The 22,626-nt window shown below is 41.0% G+C and overlaps 1 protein-coding gene across 1 annotated transcript in view; it reads right to left on the bottom strand.

The window, feature by feature from the left end:
- Window positions 1–3,685: 3,685 nt before the first annotated feature.
- LOC128826414 (butyrophilin subfamily 2 member A2-like) overlaps window positions 3,686–22,626 on the bottom strand; it is a 30,685-nt gene continuing 11,744 nt past the window's right edge. Inside the window, exons 4-12 of the mRNA XM_054009666.1 lie at window positions 22,094–22,192; window positions 20,192–20,218; window positions 19,035–19,061; window positions 17,726–17,752; window positions 15,570–15,596; window positions 9,513–9,539; window positions 8,458–8,478; window positions 8,327–8,353; window positions 3,686–4,249 (exon numbers count right to left, since the gene is read on the bottom strand). Of these exons, the coding sequence (XP_053865641.1) occupies window positions 3,726–4,249; window positions 8,327–8,353; window positions 8,458–8,478; window positions 9,513–9,539; window positions 15,570–15,596; window positions 17,726–17,752; window positions 19,035–19,061; window positions 20,192–20,218; window positions 22,094–22,192 (806 nt within the window). The 3' untranslated portion in view covers window positions 3,686–3,725. The remainder of the gene's footprint in view (window positions 4,250–8,326; window positions 8,354–8,457; window positions 8,479–9,512; window positions 9,540–15,569; window positions 15,597–17,725; window positions 17,753–19,034; window positions 19,062–20,191; window positions 20,219–22,093; window positions 22,193–22,626) is intronic.

Genomic DNA, 22,626 nt, shown 5'->3' with positions numbered 1-22,626 from the left:
AGATCCCCAAGATTTGTACACAGGTGTACGTTACTACACGATGTACAGGGCAATGATGAATTGTCTTAATGCACAACCTCCCCCATAAGGATAAGGATGAGTGAGCCCTCAGAGGTGGTTAAGCCTCGGCTCTGCAACCATGGAAATGTCCCAGCATCTAGGGGGCCCTCCCATAGATCTGTTTGAGTGGCAGTACTCCCTCACACTCTTGTCTCAGGGCTTCCAGTGTCCTTATTCCCCTTATCTCAGGGGGCAGGGAGAGCTGCTCACAGCTGCCTGGTATGATAGCCGGGCCCTCCCTCTCCAGCAGGCTCCAACCCAGAGCTCTAGGAGTTGAAGTAACACCAAGGAGTGCCCTGAGGCTGCTTCCCTGAACCACTTCCCACCTTTTACTTTCCAAGTCCAGGGTGCAGTCAAAGTGTCACTAACTATCCAGCAAAAGATGGAGGGAAGGGTTCCCTAATCCTTAAAGACAAACTTGTCCCTCAGCAGGGACTCCCCTATACCCTTACTCAGGTAAGGCTACGTGCACATCTGCAAATTCCTACATTTCAAGGCCATAAGGGTTTATGGAGATCATCTACTCTGATCGGCATGAAAGCCCAGAGGACCTCTTCCAGCAATGTTTGCATCAAGCTGATAACTTCTGGTGGAGCTGTAGCATCTCTTTGAGAAAGACATCCAGTCTCATTTTAGTGATGGAAAAATCATCACATTCCTAGGTAATTTATTCCAAGTGTTAACTACCCTCACTGTTAAAAACATGCACCTTATTTCTATTCTGAATTTGTCCTTCTTCAGATTCCAGGCTATAGATCTCATGATTTTTTAATCCTAAATTAAGGAGCCCTCTACTATCAGAAATCTTATTCTCATGTATATACTTGAAGACTGTGATCAAGTCATATTTTCCCATCTACTGGCCTCTGTACCAGTTAGCAGATGGGACAATATGATGTAGAGAATGTTTTATAATAATAATTCTGTAATTACTGCAGCTAATACAGACATTAGTGTGCTGTCTATTAAGTAGGATTTTATGCCAGAAGCACCTGTGTTCTGTGACCTAACAGCCTGCCATTTGATTTCTAAGATAAATTTAACATGTACATTTTGAGTTGGATTTTTTTCTGGCTCATGCATCAGCAACAGAACTATTATCTGAATTTTGAGTGAAAATATTTGTTGCCAATGATTCATGAAACAGCAAGATCCCAGCTTGACTTTCAGAGTTCATGCTGAGTTTGCAGAGCACCTGGTTACTTGTAGACAGAAGACATTTGCACTAGTCAGTGAGAGATATTAAATACGGAGTCTGGCCATTTTTAAAGAGTCATTTCTCAGACTTTGAACCTGTATTTCATACAAGGGCTTTATAATAGGCCTTGACAATGAATAAGGGTTGCAGAATCAGATAATATCTTGGCATTAAATTCTGTTATGGGGAGGAGGCTGTATTGGTAGAGAAGGTTATATATTGCTGGACATCATCTTTAGTTAACCATTTAATGGACAGTGCTGCAAGATACTGTGATTCTTCATTCTCATCAATTAGACAGCAGAATCGGACTCCCAAAGGGGGCAAATAGTCATCTGTTGTTCAGATTTTGCTTATCTTTTATTACATTCAGGATGGTCAGCAATAGGATTACATGACAGTTGGAAATATTTCAAGCAAGTATAGTAAAGCCCTAGATTTATATAAAATCCCATTATAAGTGAGACATCCTGGTGGACATTGCATTTATTCCCCTAATTAACCAGCTGTCCAGAACAACAATGGGCCATTTATGAAAACAGCTGTCAGAATAAGCTATTAAGAAATGAAACACTGATTTATTTTAATTTTTTTTTATTTTATCAGTTTGCTTCTTCAAGACAAAAAATGTCAAATTTCACAACATGTAAAATAACTCATTTCTTCTCAGCAGTGGGTGAATGCATCCTCTTCAGCAGAATTTTTGGTACTTGTGTCTCTATTAAGCAGAATTTATCCCTATATAACCCTTCCAGGATGCACATGCTCCCTGATAGAGCTTCTAATACAGCAACCAACCTGGTTTAAAATCACTCCAATTAAATGGACTAAACTGTTTCAGCTATCGTTAAATTTGGTTCTTTCTCGTATTTTCTTTTAACACACTTTGTTGGGAAAGGATTGGTATCAGATGGAAATCTTTATTTTAAGGCACAGAAAGGAAAGAGCAGTCATGAAAGCTGGGATTTTGATGGGGATCCTATGGAAATTTGGTACCCAATTCAATGTGATTTGGATGCCTAAATCCCTTAAGTACCTTTGGAAACCCCTGTCTAATCCATTCCTCCTGAAATGCAAATACAGGTCTAGATGCTGAACTCTATTTTGCTGCTAAGCGAGGAGGGGAGGTTAGAGTCTCTTCTTTCCCACCAAGTCTTGATTATGTAATGCACACATGTATAGACGGGGGAAATGCAGGGCTGCAAAATTCCAGAGGGAATGCTGGGAGAAGGGCTGACCAATCATCAAAAACCCAAAGATTTCCCAGTTTGTGGCCAAAAATATTCATCCGTCAGCAGCTTTTGGCTAAAATATTCATTTTTCAGAATTTTGATAGTTTGGTCAAAAAATCAAATGTTTTCTGCTAAAACAATTACCAGAAATTATATGTTTTTTTTTTTTAATTTTCAGTCATTTTCTGCTGAAGGGGGCAGATTGCCTCCGAGGACTCCCTGGTGCTCAGGGGTCTAGCACTCCAAACTACACTCCTACACGGGGTTCAGCCTATTCCCCTCTGAATGACAGAACACATTCTGGGTTGAAAAGGGCCAGAACCATGGCAGGGGTAGAACCACCGCTGTGAAGATAGTGCTCAGTTTTGAATGGCTGTAGTAGTGCTGAGCAAATTATGCACAGAAGGTAACATATTTGAATCTTTTTCTGTTGGTGAATTATCTGTGAGCATTTCTCTCTTTTCACAAACATATTCACTATTCAGAGTTATTTTCCAAATAATTGCAACAAAACAATTCTTGGCTGGGAGCTATTCAATGTGAGTAACTGACATTTGATATTTGAGCTGCCCTGGTTAGAATTGTTTGGATGGATAAGAATTCTGTCTTGATTGGGTCCCGGGTTCAGCAAACCATCCATATTCGGCAAAGCACTAGGGTTCATTAAAGTCTAAGGAACTTAAGTATAATCTTAAACTTTGCTGAAGAGGGATGGCCTTTGCTACATTGTGTCCTAGATGATCATATCATTTGGCATCAGGTTTCTGGTGTGAATATTTGCATTTACTCATTCAAAATTTGCTTTCCACCAATATTCTGTCATCTTTGCTTACACTTTATCATTTCCACGAACATTGCTGATAGTAAATTAGTTCACTAGATACCTGATGAAAATGAACACAAAATGGACAAAAGCACAGCCCTCCTTTATTCATTTTTTTTATTCAAGTCAATATTTACTGAAAAATTATTGGTCCATTTGACCAGTCGTAGTTTTTACTCAGGTCATTTCATTGGCAACTTGCCCGGGTCAGGGGCTATGAAGTATCTGTTTCAGCCTTTAGGCCATCTTCAAAAATATCAAAATTGTACCATTCCCCCTTTCTCTCTCTCTCTTTCTCTCAGATTCTATATTAACTAATTAAACGCTTCCCTTTCTTCTATAGTGGTTCAAGTTTCGTGGCTCCTCGGAGTGAATTTAAAATTCCCATAACTATTAGATCTGATGTTTGATTTCAGAGAGAAGTTAAGGGGCTGGGGACACTGACAGGGCGTATTCCTAGGTATCGTTTATCATTGCCAGGATTGAAGAATGGGTACAATTTTCCTTTAAACTCTTGAGTGATGGACACAACAGGGCACATTAGCTCTACATTGTAGAATGAGATCATTCCCTCTTCCCAATCCAGAAAAATGCCAACCACTTGGCATTTTTTATCCTCAGAGGTGATTGTGTCACTTTTCCAACTACAATGATATTGATCCTCAGACAGCCGTAAACTCCAGTATTCCTTCTCAGGAGGTTTCTCTATCTTCTCATTTTTCAGTTTCTCCCTTTCATTCTGCGTCAGCACCCCTAGCTCCCACTCTAGCTTGTCCCCCACCTCCACCTCCCAGTATTGTTTCTTCTCTGAAAATCCTTCATTTGCCACCACTATCAAATCCCTGCCGGCTTTCTTCTCTGCCGTGGAAACGACCCTATTTTTATCCTTGAGTGAGAGTTTGGGATGTTTGCAGTCAGAATCCAGAGTGATGTTAACTGGAGGGAAGAATAAAAATGTTCATTTCATCAGTAACTAGAGACTTATTAACTCTTACTGAAATAAACAAACAAATATCAAAGCTGGTGAAGAAAATTAAAGACAAAGTAGAGAGACAAACAAAATATTAAATATCTCAGCAAAATGCACCACAACTGCTCAGAACAAGAGCATATGTAATATATGTATTAATATATGTAATAGCGAGGGCACATACACCCCTGGCTAGTTATAGCTTGAATTAACTAACACTCCTGGCCCAAATCATCTCCTCCTATGGTAAAAGCCATGAGCATGGAGTAAAGAAATCTCTGATCTCATAAGAACAGTTATAATGGTCAGACCAATGGTCCATCTAGCCCAGTATCATGTCTTCTGACAGTCGCCAATGCCAGATGCTTCAGAGGGAATGAACAGAACAGGGCAATTTTGAATGATCCATCCTCTGTCATCAAGTCTCAGCATCTGGCAGGTGGAGGTTTAGGGACACCCAGAGCATAGGGTTCCATTCCTGACCATCTTGACTAATAGTCATTGATGAACCTATCTTCCATGAACTTACCTAGCTCTTTTTTGAACCTTGTTATAGTTTTGGCATTTACAACATCCTCTGGCAATGAGTTTCACGGATTGACTGTGCATTATGTATAAAGAAGTACTTCCTTTTGTTTCTTTTAAACCTGCTGCCTATTAATTTCATAGAGTGACCCCTGGTATTTGTCTTATGTGAAGGAGTAAATAACACTTCCTTATTCACTTTCTCCACAGCAGTCACAATTTTATAGACCTTTATTATAGCCCCTCTTAGTCTTCTCTTTTCCATGCTGAAAAATTCCAGTCTTTTTAATCTCTCCTCACATGGAAGTTATTCCATAATCCTGATCAATTTTGTTGCCCTTCTCTGTACCTTTTCTAATTCTAATATATCTTTTTTGAGATGGGGTGACCAGAACTGCACATAGCATTCAAGGTGTGGGCATAGCAGGCATTTATATAGTGGCATTATGATATTTTCTGTCTTATTATCTATCCCTTTCCTAATGGTTCCTAACATTCTGTTCGCTTTTTTGACTGCCACTGCACATTGAGTGGATGTATTCTGAGTGGATGTATTCAGAAACCAATCCATAATGAGTCCAAGATCTCTTTCTTGAATGATAACAGCTAATTTAGACCCCATCATTTTGTATGTATAGTTGGGACTATGTTTTCCATTGTGCATTACTTTGCATTTATAAACACTGAATTTCATCTGCCATTGCCCAGTCACCCAGTTTTGTGAGATTCCTTTGTAACTGTTTGCAGGCTGCTTTGGACTTAGCTGACTTGAGTAATTTTGTACTGTCTGCAAATTTTGCCATCTCACTCTTTACTCCTTTTCCCATATCATTTATGAATATGTTGAGCAGTACTGGTCCCAGTACATACACCAGTACATAAACAGGGGACACCACTATTTACCTTTCTCCATTCTGAAAAATTACCATTTATTCCTACCGTTTGTTTTCTGTCTTTTAAACAGTTACTGATCTATGAGAGGACCTTCTCTCTTATCCCACGAATGTCTACTTTGCTTAATAGCCTTTGGTGAGGGACCTTGTCAAAAGCTTTCTGAAAGTCCAAGATATTTGTCCATTCAAAAATGCCCGTTTATCAAACTCTGTATTTTCTGGAGGAATGTGGAATTCTGCAATTCTGAGGAAATTTTGTTTTTGAAAATAAAAAAAAGCCCATAAAGCACTTTCCATTTCAGCATTTTTATAATGGAATATTTTGATGTTTGTCTTAAAATAATTTTCCCTTTCAAAATCTATTTTATAATGTAAATTTTAACAAAATAAATTTTTTTAAAATTCAAAATGAAAATGAAATATTTTATCAAAAGGATAGGTTTCAACTAACCCAAAACAATTAAAAAAATAAAATTCATTTCACAGAAGATTTTTAAATATGACTCTTTCTTCCATTACAGGACAAAACCAAATCTGTAATGTCAGTATTTGCCATTAAAATGAAAATTAGGCTTCCTGCACAGTTCTAGTTATAAGATGTGAGAGAGATGGCAGTTTTCTGCATTATCCTTGAAAAATTTTATTGCATTAAGTTTAAGTATTTTTGGAATCCATTGTATTATATGCAAAGATTAGGTATTATTGTGGGCTGGGATTGCATGTAACCTCTACAGGGGGGAGAGTGATCCTTGGGAAGAGTTATGAATTTCAGAGGTCTGTACTGAACAATGTGCCAGATAAGAATGGACTATTGGGACAAACAGGTTCAAGTAGTTTGCCTGGGAAGGTGAATGGAAATTCCCCATCTCTGGTTATGCAAAAATCTAGGTTTTTGAAGCTACAACCAGAGTCAGGGACTCTGTTATCTGTTCCCAGAGATTCAGGATCAAAGCCCCCTACTGTATAAAGAAGATGGATGGATGAGCTAGTTCTTAATTAAGGTTGTTTTGAATTTGTAACCACAGGAAAACTCCTGTGCATTTTGAATGACTGATCACCAACCAAAGCCAGAGGCTGAAGTTGGGGTGACCTCTCGTAAGTTTATTAGCCTATTTGTAAGGTCTTGTTATTGTTTTAAATGTTGTCTCTGTAATGCTTTCACCCTAAGAATAAATGTGCTTGCTTAGAAAGAGCTGTGTGGTAACTTGTGTCTGTGAGCAATTACAGCTGTTCATAGACTCTAAGGAGAAAGCAAAGCACAGATGCTGGCCTATTCAGGCAATCTGGCTTGCTGGGAATAACACAGTGTAGGCAGGGAACTGTGCAATCTACAAAATCTCTGGTCAGGAGGGAGAAAGACATGGGTCTCTGCACAAGCATGTTGATGGCTGAGAAGCTGGGAGCCTAGAGCGCAGGGCCGGCTCCAGGCACCAGCTTACCAAGCAGGTGCTTGGGGCAGCCACTCCCGAGAAGGGCAGCACGTCCAGCTATTCGGCGGCAATTCGGCGGAGGGTCCCTCACTCCTGCTCGGAGCGAAGGACCTCCCACCGAATTGCCGCCACAGATCGCGATCGCAGCTTTTTTTTTTTTGCCTGCTTGGGGCGGCAAAAACCCTGGAGCTGGCCCTGCTAGAGCGGGTGTCCTTAAGGAATAGCGGAGATGACATAAAAGTGCAGTGGCCTTGAACTGTGACATAAGGTACCTAGAGACAGGGGCTTGAAGTGAATGGGAGCCAAAACATGAAGGTCCCTATCCTGCTGCCATTACTCACCTGATCCATGGAGACCAATAGAGTTACCCACATGTGTAATGCCAGGAACACTGGGCCCTAAGAACTTTCTTCACAATGGCAATTCATAGTCATTCGCGATGGCAATGGAGTGTTAATGGGCCAGGGAAAGAGAGTGGGAGTGACTATAGCCCAGTAGTTAGGATCTAGGAGTCCCAAGTTAAAGTCCCCCATCTAATTGCTATTTAATTATTTATAAGATGTGGAATAGCTACCACAGGAGAGATTGAAGCCACAGCATTCCATAGCCTAGCAGGTATGGTGCCTTCTTCTAACATGGGGGACCCAAGCTTACATCCACAATCCTCAACAAGTAAAGGATGCAACTGAACATAGGTCTCCTACCTCCCTGCTGAGTGCCCTAACCACTAGGCTAAAGCCTACAAGAGAGGCACAAGGACCTCCCCCATCAGCCATTTTGTGACTCTAGTCCTCCTTTCCTTTGTTTTTGTCAGAATGCCTGCACATCTAAACAAAATTTTTCATGTTGAAATGAAAGATTTTGTCTTTTTCAATGAAGTTGAAATTCTTCAGCTAACTCAACACAAATTCGCGAATAGTTTCAGTAGACTGGAAACTCCTTTTTTCAACTGTTAAACTATTTGTCCTAAAGTCTCACTCAACTACAGTCACCAATTCTTTTATCAACAAATATTGTCCCTTTCTTCTGCAGCTAGGTGCCTAGTCAAATCCCAGTCACATTGTTCTTCAGGGCTGTTGAGCAGTCATTCTTTATTCCTCCTTTCACTGCTCAGGGCACCAAAAATATTTAATCAAAATATTAAACTTCTGGGAGAAAATAACCTGGGTATAATTCCAGATTCAAGGCATTTTACCTGCATTGCTACGAGCCCTCCTGAAGTCTACAACAAAAAAAGAGAATTCATAATTTCAGCAATAGCATATGGCTTATTTTACATTGAAATAATACAAACTGTGTAATATTAAACATGGTCTTTCAACTCACCCAGCTCAGCCATGGCTTTTTCTGAAATGGAAAAAGATTGTTACATCATGCTTCTTCATTATTCCCTTGTTAATTCTGTTCTGTAGGAAATCTGTACTCCCTACATGGAATTACTCAAGTAAAATGGACTCATGTGAGTAAGGGTCAGGTTCTAAGGCCCCAAACCTGCAAAAATCTATATTCATACTTAATTTTAGACACCGTGAGTCCATTGTGTTAAATGGAACAACTCAGTGTGTGTTCAAATTTAAGTATGTGTCTAAATCTTTGCAGGATTGGGTCTAAACATTTATCTTTTTGCCATATTAGCTGCAATCGAATATCTACTATGTTATGTTCAATGGCATCCTCATACAAACTAAACTATGCAAAAAACGTGGCTAAATCTTGAAGTCCATGCTGCATTTAAACAATGGGAATTTCCCTGAGTGAAAATAACATTATAAGAGAGAGTAAGAGTCAGATTTGTAATGATATTAAGCACCTAAAGATGCAGCTAGGTACCTAGTTGGATTTTGAAAAGAGCTTAGGGGTCTAATTCCCTTTGGTTTCAATGAGAGTGAGGCACTTAGCATGATTTTCAGAAATGTCAAGGTGCCTATCTGCATCTTTACAGAGTAAATACTTTTTTTAAAATCTAGCCCTGGATTCCTTAGGATTTGACCAGCTGACTTGCATGCTTTAAAGTTATCAGCTTTTTTGATGTATGAATGTAGTGTTTTGTTTTGGTTGTTTTGCACTGCATTTCCTTCTTTATGGAAAAACAGATAAAAAGAGCTATGTGGATTTTTTTCTAAAAGTGTTGCTATAGAAAAGGTTTTGGGGAAGTTCTCTGGCCTACGTGATACAGGAGGTCAGACTAGATGACCACAATGATAGATTCCAAAGCCAAAAGGTATCTGTGAATACAGTGGGGGAAAACAAACCTGAAAAAAAATGACGAAGTTGTGGGCTGGCCACCACCAATGAGCCAGTAGTCTGGGATGTCTCTGTTACCAGGAGGATGCTAAATTAAAGACTAGAGCTGTTTGAAACTATTCCAATGAAACACTTACCAAACTTCTCCTGTATTTCCTGAATTGCTACAAAGAAACAAAATTAAACTGTTAACCAAAAGACAAGAGGAGTCCGCAGATGAGAGCAACTAAACAGAGATTTTTAATATAATCAAAATACGTTCTGGAGGTAGTTTCTGAGAGTGCAGAATGCATTGATCTGCAGGTAGTGACCAAAGTTTGACAGATATTTGGCTTTCACAAACACTTAGGCTATTTCTGTACTCATGGTAGGGAGTACATTCATTTCATGCCCAGCTAGAATGGGTATAAATAGATGTGCAGTCAGTGAGGCACTGTTTAGACGAGTAAAGACACGCCAAAACCTTAGGATATAGTCCTTACAGGGCTCTCCTCATGCCCAAGAAGTTCATCCCACGTCTGCACTGCTACTTTTAGCAGTGAAGTTGTAACACCGACAGACCCCGGTCATCACCGGATGGGATCGAACCTGGGACCTCTGCAGCTAAATGCATGAGCCTCTACTACATGAACTAAAAACCACATAGCTGCTAACTAAGGCTGTAGAGCAGCCTCATTAATCTCTCTCTCTAAGTGGTCTCCGTGTCACTCGATGGGACAGAACACCACACCCAGGAGGTGTGTGGATTACATACTTCGCCTAGCTGAGGAAGTGTACCCCGAGCTTCAGAGACTTCCCAGTTGATATCCCAGATGAGCCCCTACTTGTAACACCGTCAGACCCCAGTTGTCAGTAGGTGGGATCAAACCTGGAACCTCTGCAGCTAAATACATGAGCCTCTAACGCATGAGGTAAAAACCATACAGCTGTTAGCTAAAGCTATAGAGCAGACTCATTAATCTCTCCCTCTCTCTCTAGTGGTCTTGGTGCCGCTAGATAGGACAGAACACCACACCCAGGAGGTGTGTGGGTTACCAAGTGTCCCGCTGCCACAGCCTTTCACTGCCATGTGTAGTTACACACTGCAGTGCAGACACAACCTGCTTTTCACTGTGGTGTGTAGCTACACGTACCCAACACACCACTGCCAGCCAGAGGCGTAGCGAGCGCCCTCCGTATCCTCCGACCGGAGAGGGCCCTGCAAGGAAGGGGGCCCCTAAAAGTGGCAAAATAAATACCGCATTCCAGTTTCTGCATTGTAAGGGGCCCCACCCGGACATATGTTCGGAGGGGGCCACCATTCGGAGGGGGCCACGTTCTTTGTTGCTATGGTCCTGCCGCCAGCATAGACAATGCCTTAGTTTTATGAAGGCCAGGAATTAAAACAGTGCAGTTGCAGCAATAATGTCACTCAAAACAAACAGCCACAACTGGATTTTCTGGTATTGTAGAGAAACAACATCACTGAATTACCTGTATTTAGATTAATGAAAACAATAAATCAAGAAGGAACAAAGGTAAAGTCTCCATGCGTGAAGTATAGCATGCTTCTTCTTTGTAACATGCTGAATTTTCCCCAAAATGCCCCCTATCCCTGTATATAAGACTCCTAGAAATTTCAAAACTCTAGCTGCTTCATAGATACAGTAAATTCATTGCATTTATCCCCTTTATTTACAGTTAAGTCCTGGGGCAGAGGTTCTCTGCATTTTTGTCTGCCATGAAGGTGCCTATCAACAGGGCATTTAACTCTTCCTATAGTTGGTCATTTGCTGTCTGAGATTAACCTTCTAAAGAAACAATTTCACCCTCACCATCTTCAAGCCTGAATCATCTTTCTCCCTAGTAGTGATATGGCCACCCCATTTGAAGTCAAGCCCTTTCTTTGTCTCATCCCCCTTCCTTGTCTTGTGGCAGTTGATCAATACATTTCTCTATTAGCTCCACTCTTGCCTTTTCCAGCTATGTCTCTGGTCCTAGTACTTTTCTGAGAACATTTCTATTCCATTTTCTTTCTGTCCCATAAGATCATACAGGTATAGGCAGAAAACCCTGGCAGACATGTGGAGCTTTATCCTTTTATCCTGTGCTGCTTTTCAGACGTTCTCTTTGTGATATCTGTGCTAAGTCAAATTTAGTTGGTAAGTGACATTTAGTAATGACCCTGCTCGAGATTGGTGCAAAGTGGTTTAGTTATTATTTGGTTCTTGAGAAGCAGAAAATAAAATCTTCAGATTAAATTTTCATGTTTACTGTGGGTTTCAGATATAGGTCGTAAAAAAGGTTTTAAAAAAGTATAGATTTTTTCCTATTTTTTTCAAAATATATCTAAACTAAAATGAATTTTTTTTATTGTTGAAAATCTCAATTGATCTCAACAGGATTGGTTGAAACCCCCTTCCTCCACCAAATAAATTCTTGATGAACATTTTCATCAGCATTTTTCTTCATAAAACCCACAACATTCTGAAAATTTTATCCCTCTTATATAATTATGTGTGTATAATAACCTTATTTTGTTAGTTTGTAGTGTTGCTGTAGCCGTTCTTATCCCAGAATATTAGAAAGACAAGGTGGGTGAGGTAATATCTTTTACTGGACCGACTTCTATTGGTGAGACAAGCTTTTGAGCTTACACAGAGTTCTTGTCTCTTTCACCAACAGAAGAAGGTCCAAAAAAAGTGTGAGCTGATGGCTTTATCTAGTCAGCAGTTTGGGAAGGCCAGGAGAGTGGAAGATGAGTGTCCCTATACCTTATCTGTTTCCTGTGCGAAGAATAGTGACAGTGAAGGAAATGTGCCTGTGTCTGTCAGTGGTATTGACTTGCCTATGGAGGAAGCTACCCCAGTCTCCAAGCAGTTGTCTGTGAACAGCCCGGTGTGCTGGGACAAGGGAAGTGAAATCCCAAACTGTATGTCTAGTAAAGGAAAATGCATCTCCAACTCTTTTTTTGTCTGTGGAGCAGACAGAAGGTGCCTTTTGGCCTGTGATGGTTGAGAGTAATTTAGTTGTCTCAGAGCTGGTTCTGGATTCAACTAAAGCCCAGGAAGGGAATGGTCCTAAGTTTGCATCTGCTGGGGAGAATGGCACCGTAACTAGGTTGCATCCAGTTAGTGTCTTAGCAAAATCCCAGAGACCAGACAATTCTGGTGCTTGTATTTTGCCTGTTGCTCATGTGTGGTTGGAGAAGGGTGTAACAACTCTGTCTGATCAGGGTGATGCCCTGGCTAGGGCACAAGGAGAGCAGAAAGGTAATTTGGTTGTGGTACCTACGGACAGTTTAACAACTTGTAGCAAAAGGGAAAAAATTCCTAAGCTTGTGTGTGGCAAAGAGAAGGGAAATATTTCTAACCTTTTATCTAGGAAGTCTATGGGTTTGCCTGAAAGGGGATTGTGTAGAGATCTGCCTGATGGGCCAAAGGTGATCCTGAATGTAAGTAAGATCCAGACAGAGTCTGTTGTTGCTCAGGAAAGTGTTCCTTTAGAGCAAGCCCTAGGTGAAGAGGGTAAGGGCAGAATTTCTGTGAGGGGTGAATTGCTGCTTAGAAAAGCCCCTGGAGAAAGGAATCCTCATGGTAATCGGTGCAAGCAGTTCCCTGCAACTGAAGGGTATGAGAGTGATTTAATCAAGGAAGTTTCAGTTCCTAGCAGCCAAAAATTGTCTGTTGTGAATGGATCCACTGACTTTCCTTTAAAAAGATCCAGTGTGGGTAGCTTTGAGAAGGTCTCAGAGGAAGTAAAAGTTGTTAAGGAATTGAGGCAGCCCTATAACCAAGTGGCTGTGTGGGGCCAACTTGTTGGGGAGACAATGGTGTTGGAACAGGAATGTCTCCTTTCTGATTCTTTAAATGAGCAGTTTGGGCTTCAGGGTTTGAGGACAGATTTGGTTACTGATGTGTCAGAGCAGAGCAGTTTTATGGCTAAATGCTTGAGGATGCGGGGGAGAGCAAGCAAACTCTCACCCGCAGACTCTTTGGATTTGTGTGGTATCTCTTTAAGACAGAGTCCAGCCTTGGAGATGATAGCAGTTACGAATATGAAAACTGGTGGACTGGCTCTGGTCTGGGGTAGTGCAAATTACTTGCCTGGCTGGGAAAGGGAGGACTTGCTAATAGCTGTTAGCACAGAGGGCCCACCCCATCAGCCAGTGAAATCTGTTAAGCAAGAGAAATCAGGGTTTGATCCTGCAGGACAAGGAGGAAAGAGAAAACTGAATTATGCAAAGGGAAGCCACAGGTTAACCCTAAAATGCCCAAACTCCAATGGTATTGAGCCAAAGGTGTGGCATGACAAACATGATTGTAGATGGACACTTGCAATGAACTTGTTGTTATTACTAAATTTTGTAATGAATGTATTGCTATGGCCACAAACTGTAAAAATGTACAATGTGCCTAATCTTTTGGAGAATCCCTTGAACATGTTACAAGGAATACATGAAAACACGCGTTATGTTAAAAGGCCTTGTTATACTGGTGTTTCACAGTTCATGCCTATAAGCAATATGGGAACTTTCCACAGGAGAAAAGACATTCCAGACCTAATGTGCTGTATGAAAAGGAAGACTGAGGCACACTGCCATATTGCTTTCATGGCTAAATGCCAAGATTCCTGTACTATGAAGAACATTAATATCTGCATTTATTCGATGTTAATTGGGTTCCAAACATTTGCCCGAGCTTGTATGGATAAAGCAGCTGTTTTCTTTAGCTCTTGGCAAGATCACGTGAGACATATGGGCACGATGCTGCCAGAGCAGATCCAATCCACTATTGTTCTAACTAAGTTTTACCTTGAGTTTGTAAAGAGGTTCAATCATGTGGTTGAACATGATTTTGATAAACCATTTCTGTTATACACCGGGATGGCTTCTAACTCAATACTAGCTGTAGTGAGACAGACCCAAGGATGGGGAGCTCTTGGGATGCAGTCAGTGATGTCTGTGTCATCCCTTCCTGCATCAATTTTGCGTTGGGGGTGTGACGTTATTGACGTAAACTGGGACCGTATAGATCATTGTTGCAACCAAGGTCCTGTAGTGGCACCCAAATCTTGTATAAAGGGGGTCAAATGGGGTGTCTAGGACAAGGTTATGGTTTACTGGTTATGATTATGCTGTCTATATGTGTGGATCAGTTTTGTAGTTGAAGTTGTGAATATTGGCTCTATACTGTCTGTATGGCAAACTTATGTAATGCTTCTGGGTGACATCCCAGACAAGCTGAGATTAGCTCTGCCTAGCCTGCTTGATGGCCCATTAAGGACCATTAGCTATACAATGGACCCATTGAGAAAAGGCAGATACGCCTTGTAACTCAGCAAAGTATGCAGGGGCTGGCCCATGTGACTCCAGACTCCATTTTGCTGTAATTTTCCACAGTAAGAACAAAGAGGTGTTCTTACACCTGGAAAGGACTATATAAGGCTGATGCCTCATCTCCATCTTGTCTTCAATCCTGCTTCTTACCTCTGGAGGAACTTTGCTACAAACTGAAGCTCTGAACAAAGGACTGAGGACCCATCCCAGCTGGGGATGTATTCCAGAGACCTGATTTGAACCTGCAGTTTATTCCATCACTGCTGCAAGCCTGAACCAAGAACTTTGCCATTACTGTATGTAATTGATTCCATTTAACCAATTCTAACTCTCATCTCTATCATTTTCCTTTTATGAATAAACCTTTAGATTTTAGATTCTAAAGGATTGGCAGCAGCGTGATTTGTGGGTAAGATCTGACTTGTATATTGACCTGGGTCTGGGGCTTGGTCCTTTGGGATCAGGAGAACCTTTTTCTTTTACTGGGGTATTGGTTTTCATAACCATTTGGCTCCATAACGAGTGGCACTGGTGGTAATACTGGGAAACTGGAGTGTCTAAGGAGATTGCTTGTGAGATTTGCGGTTAGCCAGTGGGATGAGACCGAAGTCCTCCTAGTCTGGCTGGTTTGGTTTGCCTTAGAGGTGGAAAAACCCCAGCCTTGGGCTGTAACTGCCCTGTTTTAGCAATTTGTCCTGAGTTGGCGCTCTCAGTTGGGTTCCGCCAGAACCGCATTGTCACAGTGGCATAGTCGGCAGGATAGTTACCCATCTTGTATCTATTTTCTTAAAACAGCCAGCTCAAAACAATCATCCACGCCGAAGACTGAAAGAAATCTCTCGAGTTTTAAATATTAACTAGTAAGAGATGGAATTACCTTGTTGAGATTTTTGGTGTTCAGTCTCTGCAAAATAAAGAAACAGAAGAGGTAATCTCAAAATAATAGGCAGGGGTTAGATTTTCATTTGCCAGACCCCACATAATGACACTGTGAATATTTTGTCTGAGATTTGCTCAGGTGCCTAAGGAATCTGGACATTCAATTTCTATTAAAATTAAATCAGGCATCCAAACACCACAAGCAGCTTTGAAAGTCGCAGCTTTCAGATTCATAGCTGTATATAGGCCTTTAAGCATGACAATCTCCCCATCTTTTTCTAACATTTGCAAACAATACACACATATGGGGTTTAGCAAGCTTTTGCAGAGAAAAATAAAATAAAATGTTCCTTTAGAAATAGTGTCCTGACAGTTCTCACAGTTTATTTGCTTATGGTTCCTCTAGCTACACAACCATAGTAGCCACAAACTCCTTTATTCCACCCAGACACACACAGCATCCTCAAACAGCTCAGATCTAGATCCGTTTTGACTCATTTCCCAAACCCGTCATATCTGAATTCATCTAGGTCAAAAGAAGCCAGTGGAATTGCTCAGATCCATCATCTGCTTCCCTTTCCCAGTGCTATAGAGGGAAGCTGCAGTCTCTGAAAACATGGGTTTCAGCCTTTTCTGTGTCCTCTCCCACTCTATCCTCACTCCTATTATTAGCTAGTAGAGCTGGGTGGGAAATCCTGTGAGAATTTTCAAGGTTTTAAAAACTTTCCCATTCTATTGGGTTGAAACCCTAGCCCGATCGAGATTTCACACGCACGCACGCACACACATAGACTCACCCTGAGGTAGCCAATAGCATAGAGGTTAGCAAATGCAGCTTCTAGTCTATGTTCTGCCTACTTCATACCAGATGAGTGCCCTAACCACCAGTCTATTAACAGTGGGATCTCTCTGGGGTTTCGACCAGAAATTGCATCTTGGAGCTGAAAAACTTCTCTCAACTAAAGCTTTGTCAAAACTGATCCAAACTTTTTATAGAAGTGTGTTTCGGTGCATCAGCATTTTCCAATGAAAACTCTTCACTGGAAAACTCCCAACCAGCTCTGTTAACAAGGGGCATGGAAAGAGTCAGAAGATGTGGAGAACTGGAACCGAAGCATTCAGTGATCTGGAGCCTGCAGGTTTGCTACAGAGGCAGCTGCTCCCATGATGAACCTCCTGTAGCTTGTCAGAGGGGATCCCAGACTTGAGGAACCCTGTCAGACTAGGATTTAGCTTCCAGGTTTAATAGTTTGGGGGAGAAGTAAGTGATGTTAGGGATGGAGAGGGGCATGGATAAGGCCTTTGGCAGTGGGGCTGGGGTACTCAGGTGGTGAGCAAGGTTGAGTACGGTAAAACCCAGCATTGTTCCAGTGCCCTGCTGCACAGCCCAGTTCCCTGGCCCCAGTGGGCAGCTTGGTTTCTAATGGGACAGCCATTTTACTGAGTCACACACATTGTCTTTTTATATAACAAATGTCAGTGGAGATTTTCAATGGGACTTTTACTTCTAAATCCTTTAGGTGGTTTTGAAAACCTCACCTATAATATGTATGGGACTTAAATGTCACAGGCAGGTTATTAGGCTTTAAATCACTATATAAATCCTACAGTTTAAAAGGGGAAAGGTGGCTGAGCTGGGTGAGAGCAGGATTAAACCTTTCAAATGAAATCACCAAGCATGAAAAATTCATACCCAGCTAGAATTTTGGGGGGAAGTTATTAATGCTTGAACAAAGGATTTCATTGGGATTTTCAAAGGCACTTAAGGAGTTAGGTGCCTAATTCCCATTTAAATGCAACAGGTGGTAGAGGTGAGATGTTCAAAAATGCCTATGGTCCAATGGGAGTTAGGAGCCTAAATGCCTTTGAGGATCTGGGCCTAAGTGATTTAGGGGTGCAACTCGCAAGGGAAGTCAGTGGGACTTGTGCTCCTAACTCCCTTGGACCAACTTTGAAAATCCAAGGCTGAGTGTCCAACTCCCTTGGGCTCCTTTGAAAAAAAAACTTTGAATGGAACAACTGTCTCACTCTTAACTGCAGCCTTTGTACCATGACATTATAATATTTGGACTTGGACTTGTTGACAGTTCTCCTGGCAAAGCATACACTTACCCAAAGGAGAAAATAATTAGTTTAGCTAAAATACACTCTTACCTAGTTCTTTTTTGAGAAGCCTTGTTTCTGAAAGAAAACATATTTCAGAATTACAGCAGGAAACCCACATTAATATACTCTAGTTCTGAGGCTTTTATCAGATGCCTCCAAGCTTTCTATTTAGAACAATGTAAATTAAATATTATGGATCTTTTATTTCCATCTGGACAGGCAGTGGTTGAATTTAATACCGTAAGTCAGATTTTCAGCTGATGTAAATCTGTATAGGTCCAGTGTTGGAGTAAATCAGCACAGCTCCACAATGGAGCTTCACCAGTTTATACTATTTGAGGATCTGATCCCTTAAGAGAAGGGAGACCTTTCTAACATTCAAAACCCTTTGTTCTTTTCCCCCTTGGCAGCTCAATACTGACAACAATCCCAACTCCTGGGACTTGGACTAATGAATTTCTCTTCCAAACCATGTAACATTCAGAAATTTTTATACAGTCATTAGATATGATAGAAAAAATGGATGCCAAAGATAGATAAATAAAAACCAGAGACAGATGTCAGAGCTGGTCTCATGCCAGCAGGTCATATTTGCAAACAATTCACAAACTGGTTCAATTTGACCATATTTAAAAACTTTCATATTTGTGACTAAGAAAAGCTTCAGAGGTGGCCAGCACCATTAAATCAACTATATGAATTCAGCATCAAACATGTATTTTAACTAATCAAGCTTTTTAGAACACTTTACTTATCAAGTCTACAAATACAAACAAAACAGTGCGACTTGAGTGGACACAGCTGAAATACTGTATGCCAGACATTCAATGCTAGGTAGAGGACTTTCATAGACTGCCAATTCTTCACTGGGAATATCTGGCAACTGTTTTCACATACAATAGAGCCTCAGTTTTACAACCACCAATTTTATGAATGACTAGTTATACAAACCATTTTTCCTGATGGAGAAAAAAAAAAATCACATAACAAATGTGATGTCAATGAGGAACAAATCGACTTTCCTTCATATCCTGATGCTTATGTGCCCTGGAAATTTCTTTCCAGTGGTGTGAAGGTCAAATAGAAAGCATTGAAGTATCCCATACTGCAACTTATGCACTGGACCTACTGTCATTTTGACATGTTCTATTTTATTAACTTTTTGATTTTATGAACTCTTCAATCCCCCATTAGTTTGTAAAACTGGGTTTTGCTTTATCAAGTATATTCACAAAAATCAGAACCGGTTGATGAGTAATTCCTTGTTTTTAGCATTTGTCTAATACTATCTTTTAGCCAGATCTGATAGATGTACAGAAATATTATTGAAAGGATACATAACATATGTTATAGTTACCATCTTCAATGGCTTTCTTGTCATTTACTGCATAAAGAGAGAAATATATTACAAACCCAGAGATAATGATTAGTGCATTAACAGCTAGTTTCAAAAGATATATAAATATTACATTAAAACAATGTTAAAAGGAAGTTCGGGTTGCAAAATCAAGCACTCAGAACTTAGGAAATTCTGGAATTAAGGCTGCTGGAACAACCTTAATTCAACCTCCTTTGTGCATATGACCTATGAGGAAAGGTTGAAAGAATGGGATGTGTTTAGAGAAGAGAAGGCTGTCAGGGGACATGAGAATAGTCTGTAAAAGGTTGTTATAAAGTGAATGGTGATCAGTTGTTGTCCATATCCACTGAGGGTAGAACAGGAAAGAATTGGCTTAGTTTTCAGAAAGAGAGATTTAGTCTAGATATTAGGAATGACTTTCTAACTCTCATGATAGTTCAGCACTGGAACAGGTCACCAAGGGAGGTTGTGGGACAGGTTAGAGAAACACTTGTCAGGGATGGTTTAAGTAAACTTGATCCTGTCTCAGTATGGTGGGTTGGAATCGATGACCTCTCAAGATCCCTTCCAGGCCTACATTTCTACAATTCTATGCATTTATGATACGTTTTGAGGACAACATATAATTTCTGCAAAATTTTTGTTTAGTCAGAAAAAAATGTTTGGACAGAAAAAATTTGACCAACCCTAATGTGGACAACTCCATATTAGAGAGTGTGTCCCATGGAAATCTCTCTTCCCATTCATGGTAGCACAGACTGCATCTCCCATAAACGGTCAAATAATACCCCTGTGGCAACTTCAGGATTGGAAAGTACTATTAGGGAGGTATTTCATGTGTTTTTACCTGTCTTTTAATACAGTTTAGCAGCTATGAACAAACAGGAGAGTCAGCTAGCCTGTACTCTGTGGACCATCAACAAGTGCCCTGCAACATTAGCAGAATCCAGTTTTGGAACTAATGCTAGAAGTTATTTTAAGACAAATGTTAAACTTTCAGGGCCCACCATTGCAAGCTGAGAATAATCAACAACATAAAAAACGGGTGTAAGAGGAGAATCAACCCCAGGGTTTCTACTGTGCAATTAACTAGTAGTGCTTAATATTTACACAAGACTTGGAGATGAGTAAATATTATATTTATTGGGACTTACCAGCCAGAGCAGTTGTTTCATTATTTTCTGAAAAAGTAATTAAATAAATAAAATGATGATTTTTTAAAAAGGAGACAATTTAACTTCATATTATGGCTCTGTGTGCTTCACAGGGGTCGTATTTGATAAATCACACAGGACTGGAAATGTGTGATTTCTCAAGTAACCATCGCACAAGTCAGAGCTGATCCACACTAACAATTAAAACTAGTGCTCAAGAAAAATGGGCAACTCACGACTCCCCGAAGGCACTGATGAATGCAGTAGCTGTTTGGTAAGCTAGGTGAAATCAGTGTTTCCACTCAGCCCATTTCCTAGTGCACAAAGCTCTGTTCAATGTCACAAGTTATGAAGAATGGTCGGGATTTACGATATAGTAACAGGTAATACATATGTTGTAGTTGTTTTTTCCTTTCCTACATGTTGTTCGACATCTATGTGCCATAAGACTGTCTGGTCTCATGTATTATCATTGTCTAAGTGTAATAAAAATAAAGTAAAAAACCCAGCATGGTGGTCAAGGTTCTCTACCATTTTGAGATGCTATGAGCCTGGTGATAGAGAGGCTAATCATGCAGAACTCTTACAATTGTTACTACATGAAGGGTTAGATTCACAAAGGGACTTAGGCGCTAACTGCCACTTTAGGCACCTAAAACCCAGAATCAGGCTCCAGTGGGATTCACTAAACCCCTGCTCAGCTGTCCCCAAACCCTGTTGGCACCTAAACTCGCTCGGCGCCTAAATTTTTGCACTCAAACTTCCCTCAGCACCAGGGAAAGATAGACATTCCTCTGCCTACCTCACATGCAGGACCCAATCTGGTAAGCATGTTCAGAGCTTGCCTATTGGATCAGGCCCTCTCACCTGGGATATGGGAGACCCCTTACTAAAGCCCGGTCCTGCCCTTCGCGCCTCCACATCAGGGGGGAATGGGATTTAAACAGGGTTCTGCTACCTCTCAAGTGAATGCCCTAACCAGTGGGCTATGGGAAATCCTGAGATGGGGCACACTCAATCTTTCCCACTGAAGCTGCTCCACTTTGGATAAATAATAATAAAAAAGTCATTGGAGTGGAGGGAACTCATCCTGGGGTCTCCCATCACTCCAGTGAGTATGCGCTACCACCAGGATACAGAGTCATTCTCATGTTTGCTTTATCTCTCTGGCCCAATGATTCTTTCATTTTTTAGTCTACAGTGCAAGAGCTTCAACAGGAAAGACTGAGAAAGGCTCACATCACAATATTCTATAGCTCAGTAGTTAGGGCATTTACTGGAGAGGTGGCAAATCCCTTATTCCCCATCTGGTGTCAGGGGGACTTAAACCAGGGCTCTCCAACATCCCACATGAGTACCATAGCCACTGGGCTAAAAGTTACAATGGAGCTCCTCCCTCCAGCTTATTGCTAACATAGCGAAGGCACATGACAGCTAGAAAGAGTTTGGAGCTGAGAATGATAAGCAGAGATAGGTGCCTCCCTGAAGCCTGTATTTAGGCATTTATCTCCAAGTGAAGGGCAGGGCTCAGCACACACCCCTTGGCATGGCACCACCCACCGGCTGATTTAAGTGAAGATATGTGCAGAGGGCTGGCTTGTGTGAATCCCATTCTGAGGTGCCTACCTCTCTCCATTCACTATACAGGGAGCCTGGGCACCTCACACATGCTTTGTTAATACCATTGATTATCCAAGCACCTGAAAGTTAGAGGTTGCGAGCGTCCCCTCGCCTGTTTCTTTGTGAATCTAGCCCGAACAGCCTCACTGAGCAATTTTGGATGGTTTGCATGGGGCACAGGCTGTACATGGGAATGAGTCACATCTTCTACCCAAGTTCTTTCATATCACAATGTTTAGACTCTTTAGTGTTTTCTGAAATAACATGAATAGGAAAACTTACTTTTCAGCTTATAAATCGCAGCGCTAACCAGGGCTATGCTAATCAGCAATATCACAATGAAGGCCGTCATCCATGGGGAGGTGGCAGGGAAGAAAACATCTGCAAAACAGTTCATAGTGTCCATTATTCTTTCATGTCATTCAGCTTTCCTTTCAAAAATGACAAAACTAAATTAAATCTTCATGAGAAGCAGGTGAGATATGAGTCGACAGTGTGCCCTTGTTGCCAAGAAGGCTAATGGCATTTTGGGCTGTATAAGTAGGGGCATTGACAGCAGATCGAGGGACGTGATCATTCCCTTCTATTCGACATTGGTGAGGCCTCATCTGGAGTACTGTGTCCAGTTTTGGGTCCTGCACTACAAGAAGGATGTGGAAAAATTGGAAAGAGTCTAGCAGAGGGCAACAAAAATGATTAGGGGGCTGGAGCACATGAGTTATGAGGAGAGGCTGAGGAAACTGCGATTGTTTAGTCTACAGAAGAGAAGAACGAGGGGGGATTTGATAGCTGCTTTCAACTACCTGAAAGGGGGA

Source organism: Malaclemys terrapin, chromosome 20 (genome assembly GCF_027887155.1).
Source record: "Malaclemys terrapin pileata isolate rMalTer1 chromosome 20, rMalTer1.hap1, whole genome shotgun sequence".
In the NCBI taxonomy this organism is placed as follows: domain Eukaryota; kingdom Metazoa; phylum Chordata; order Testudines; family Emydidae; genus Malaclemys; species Malaclemys terrapin.
This window is presented reverse-complemented; position numbering and strand designations above follow the sequence as displayed.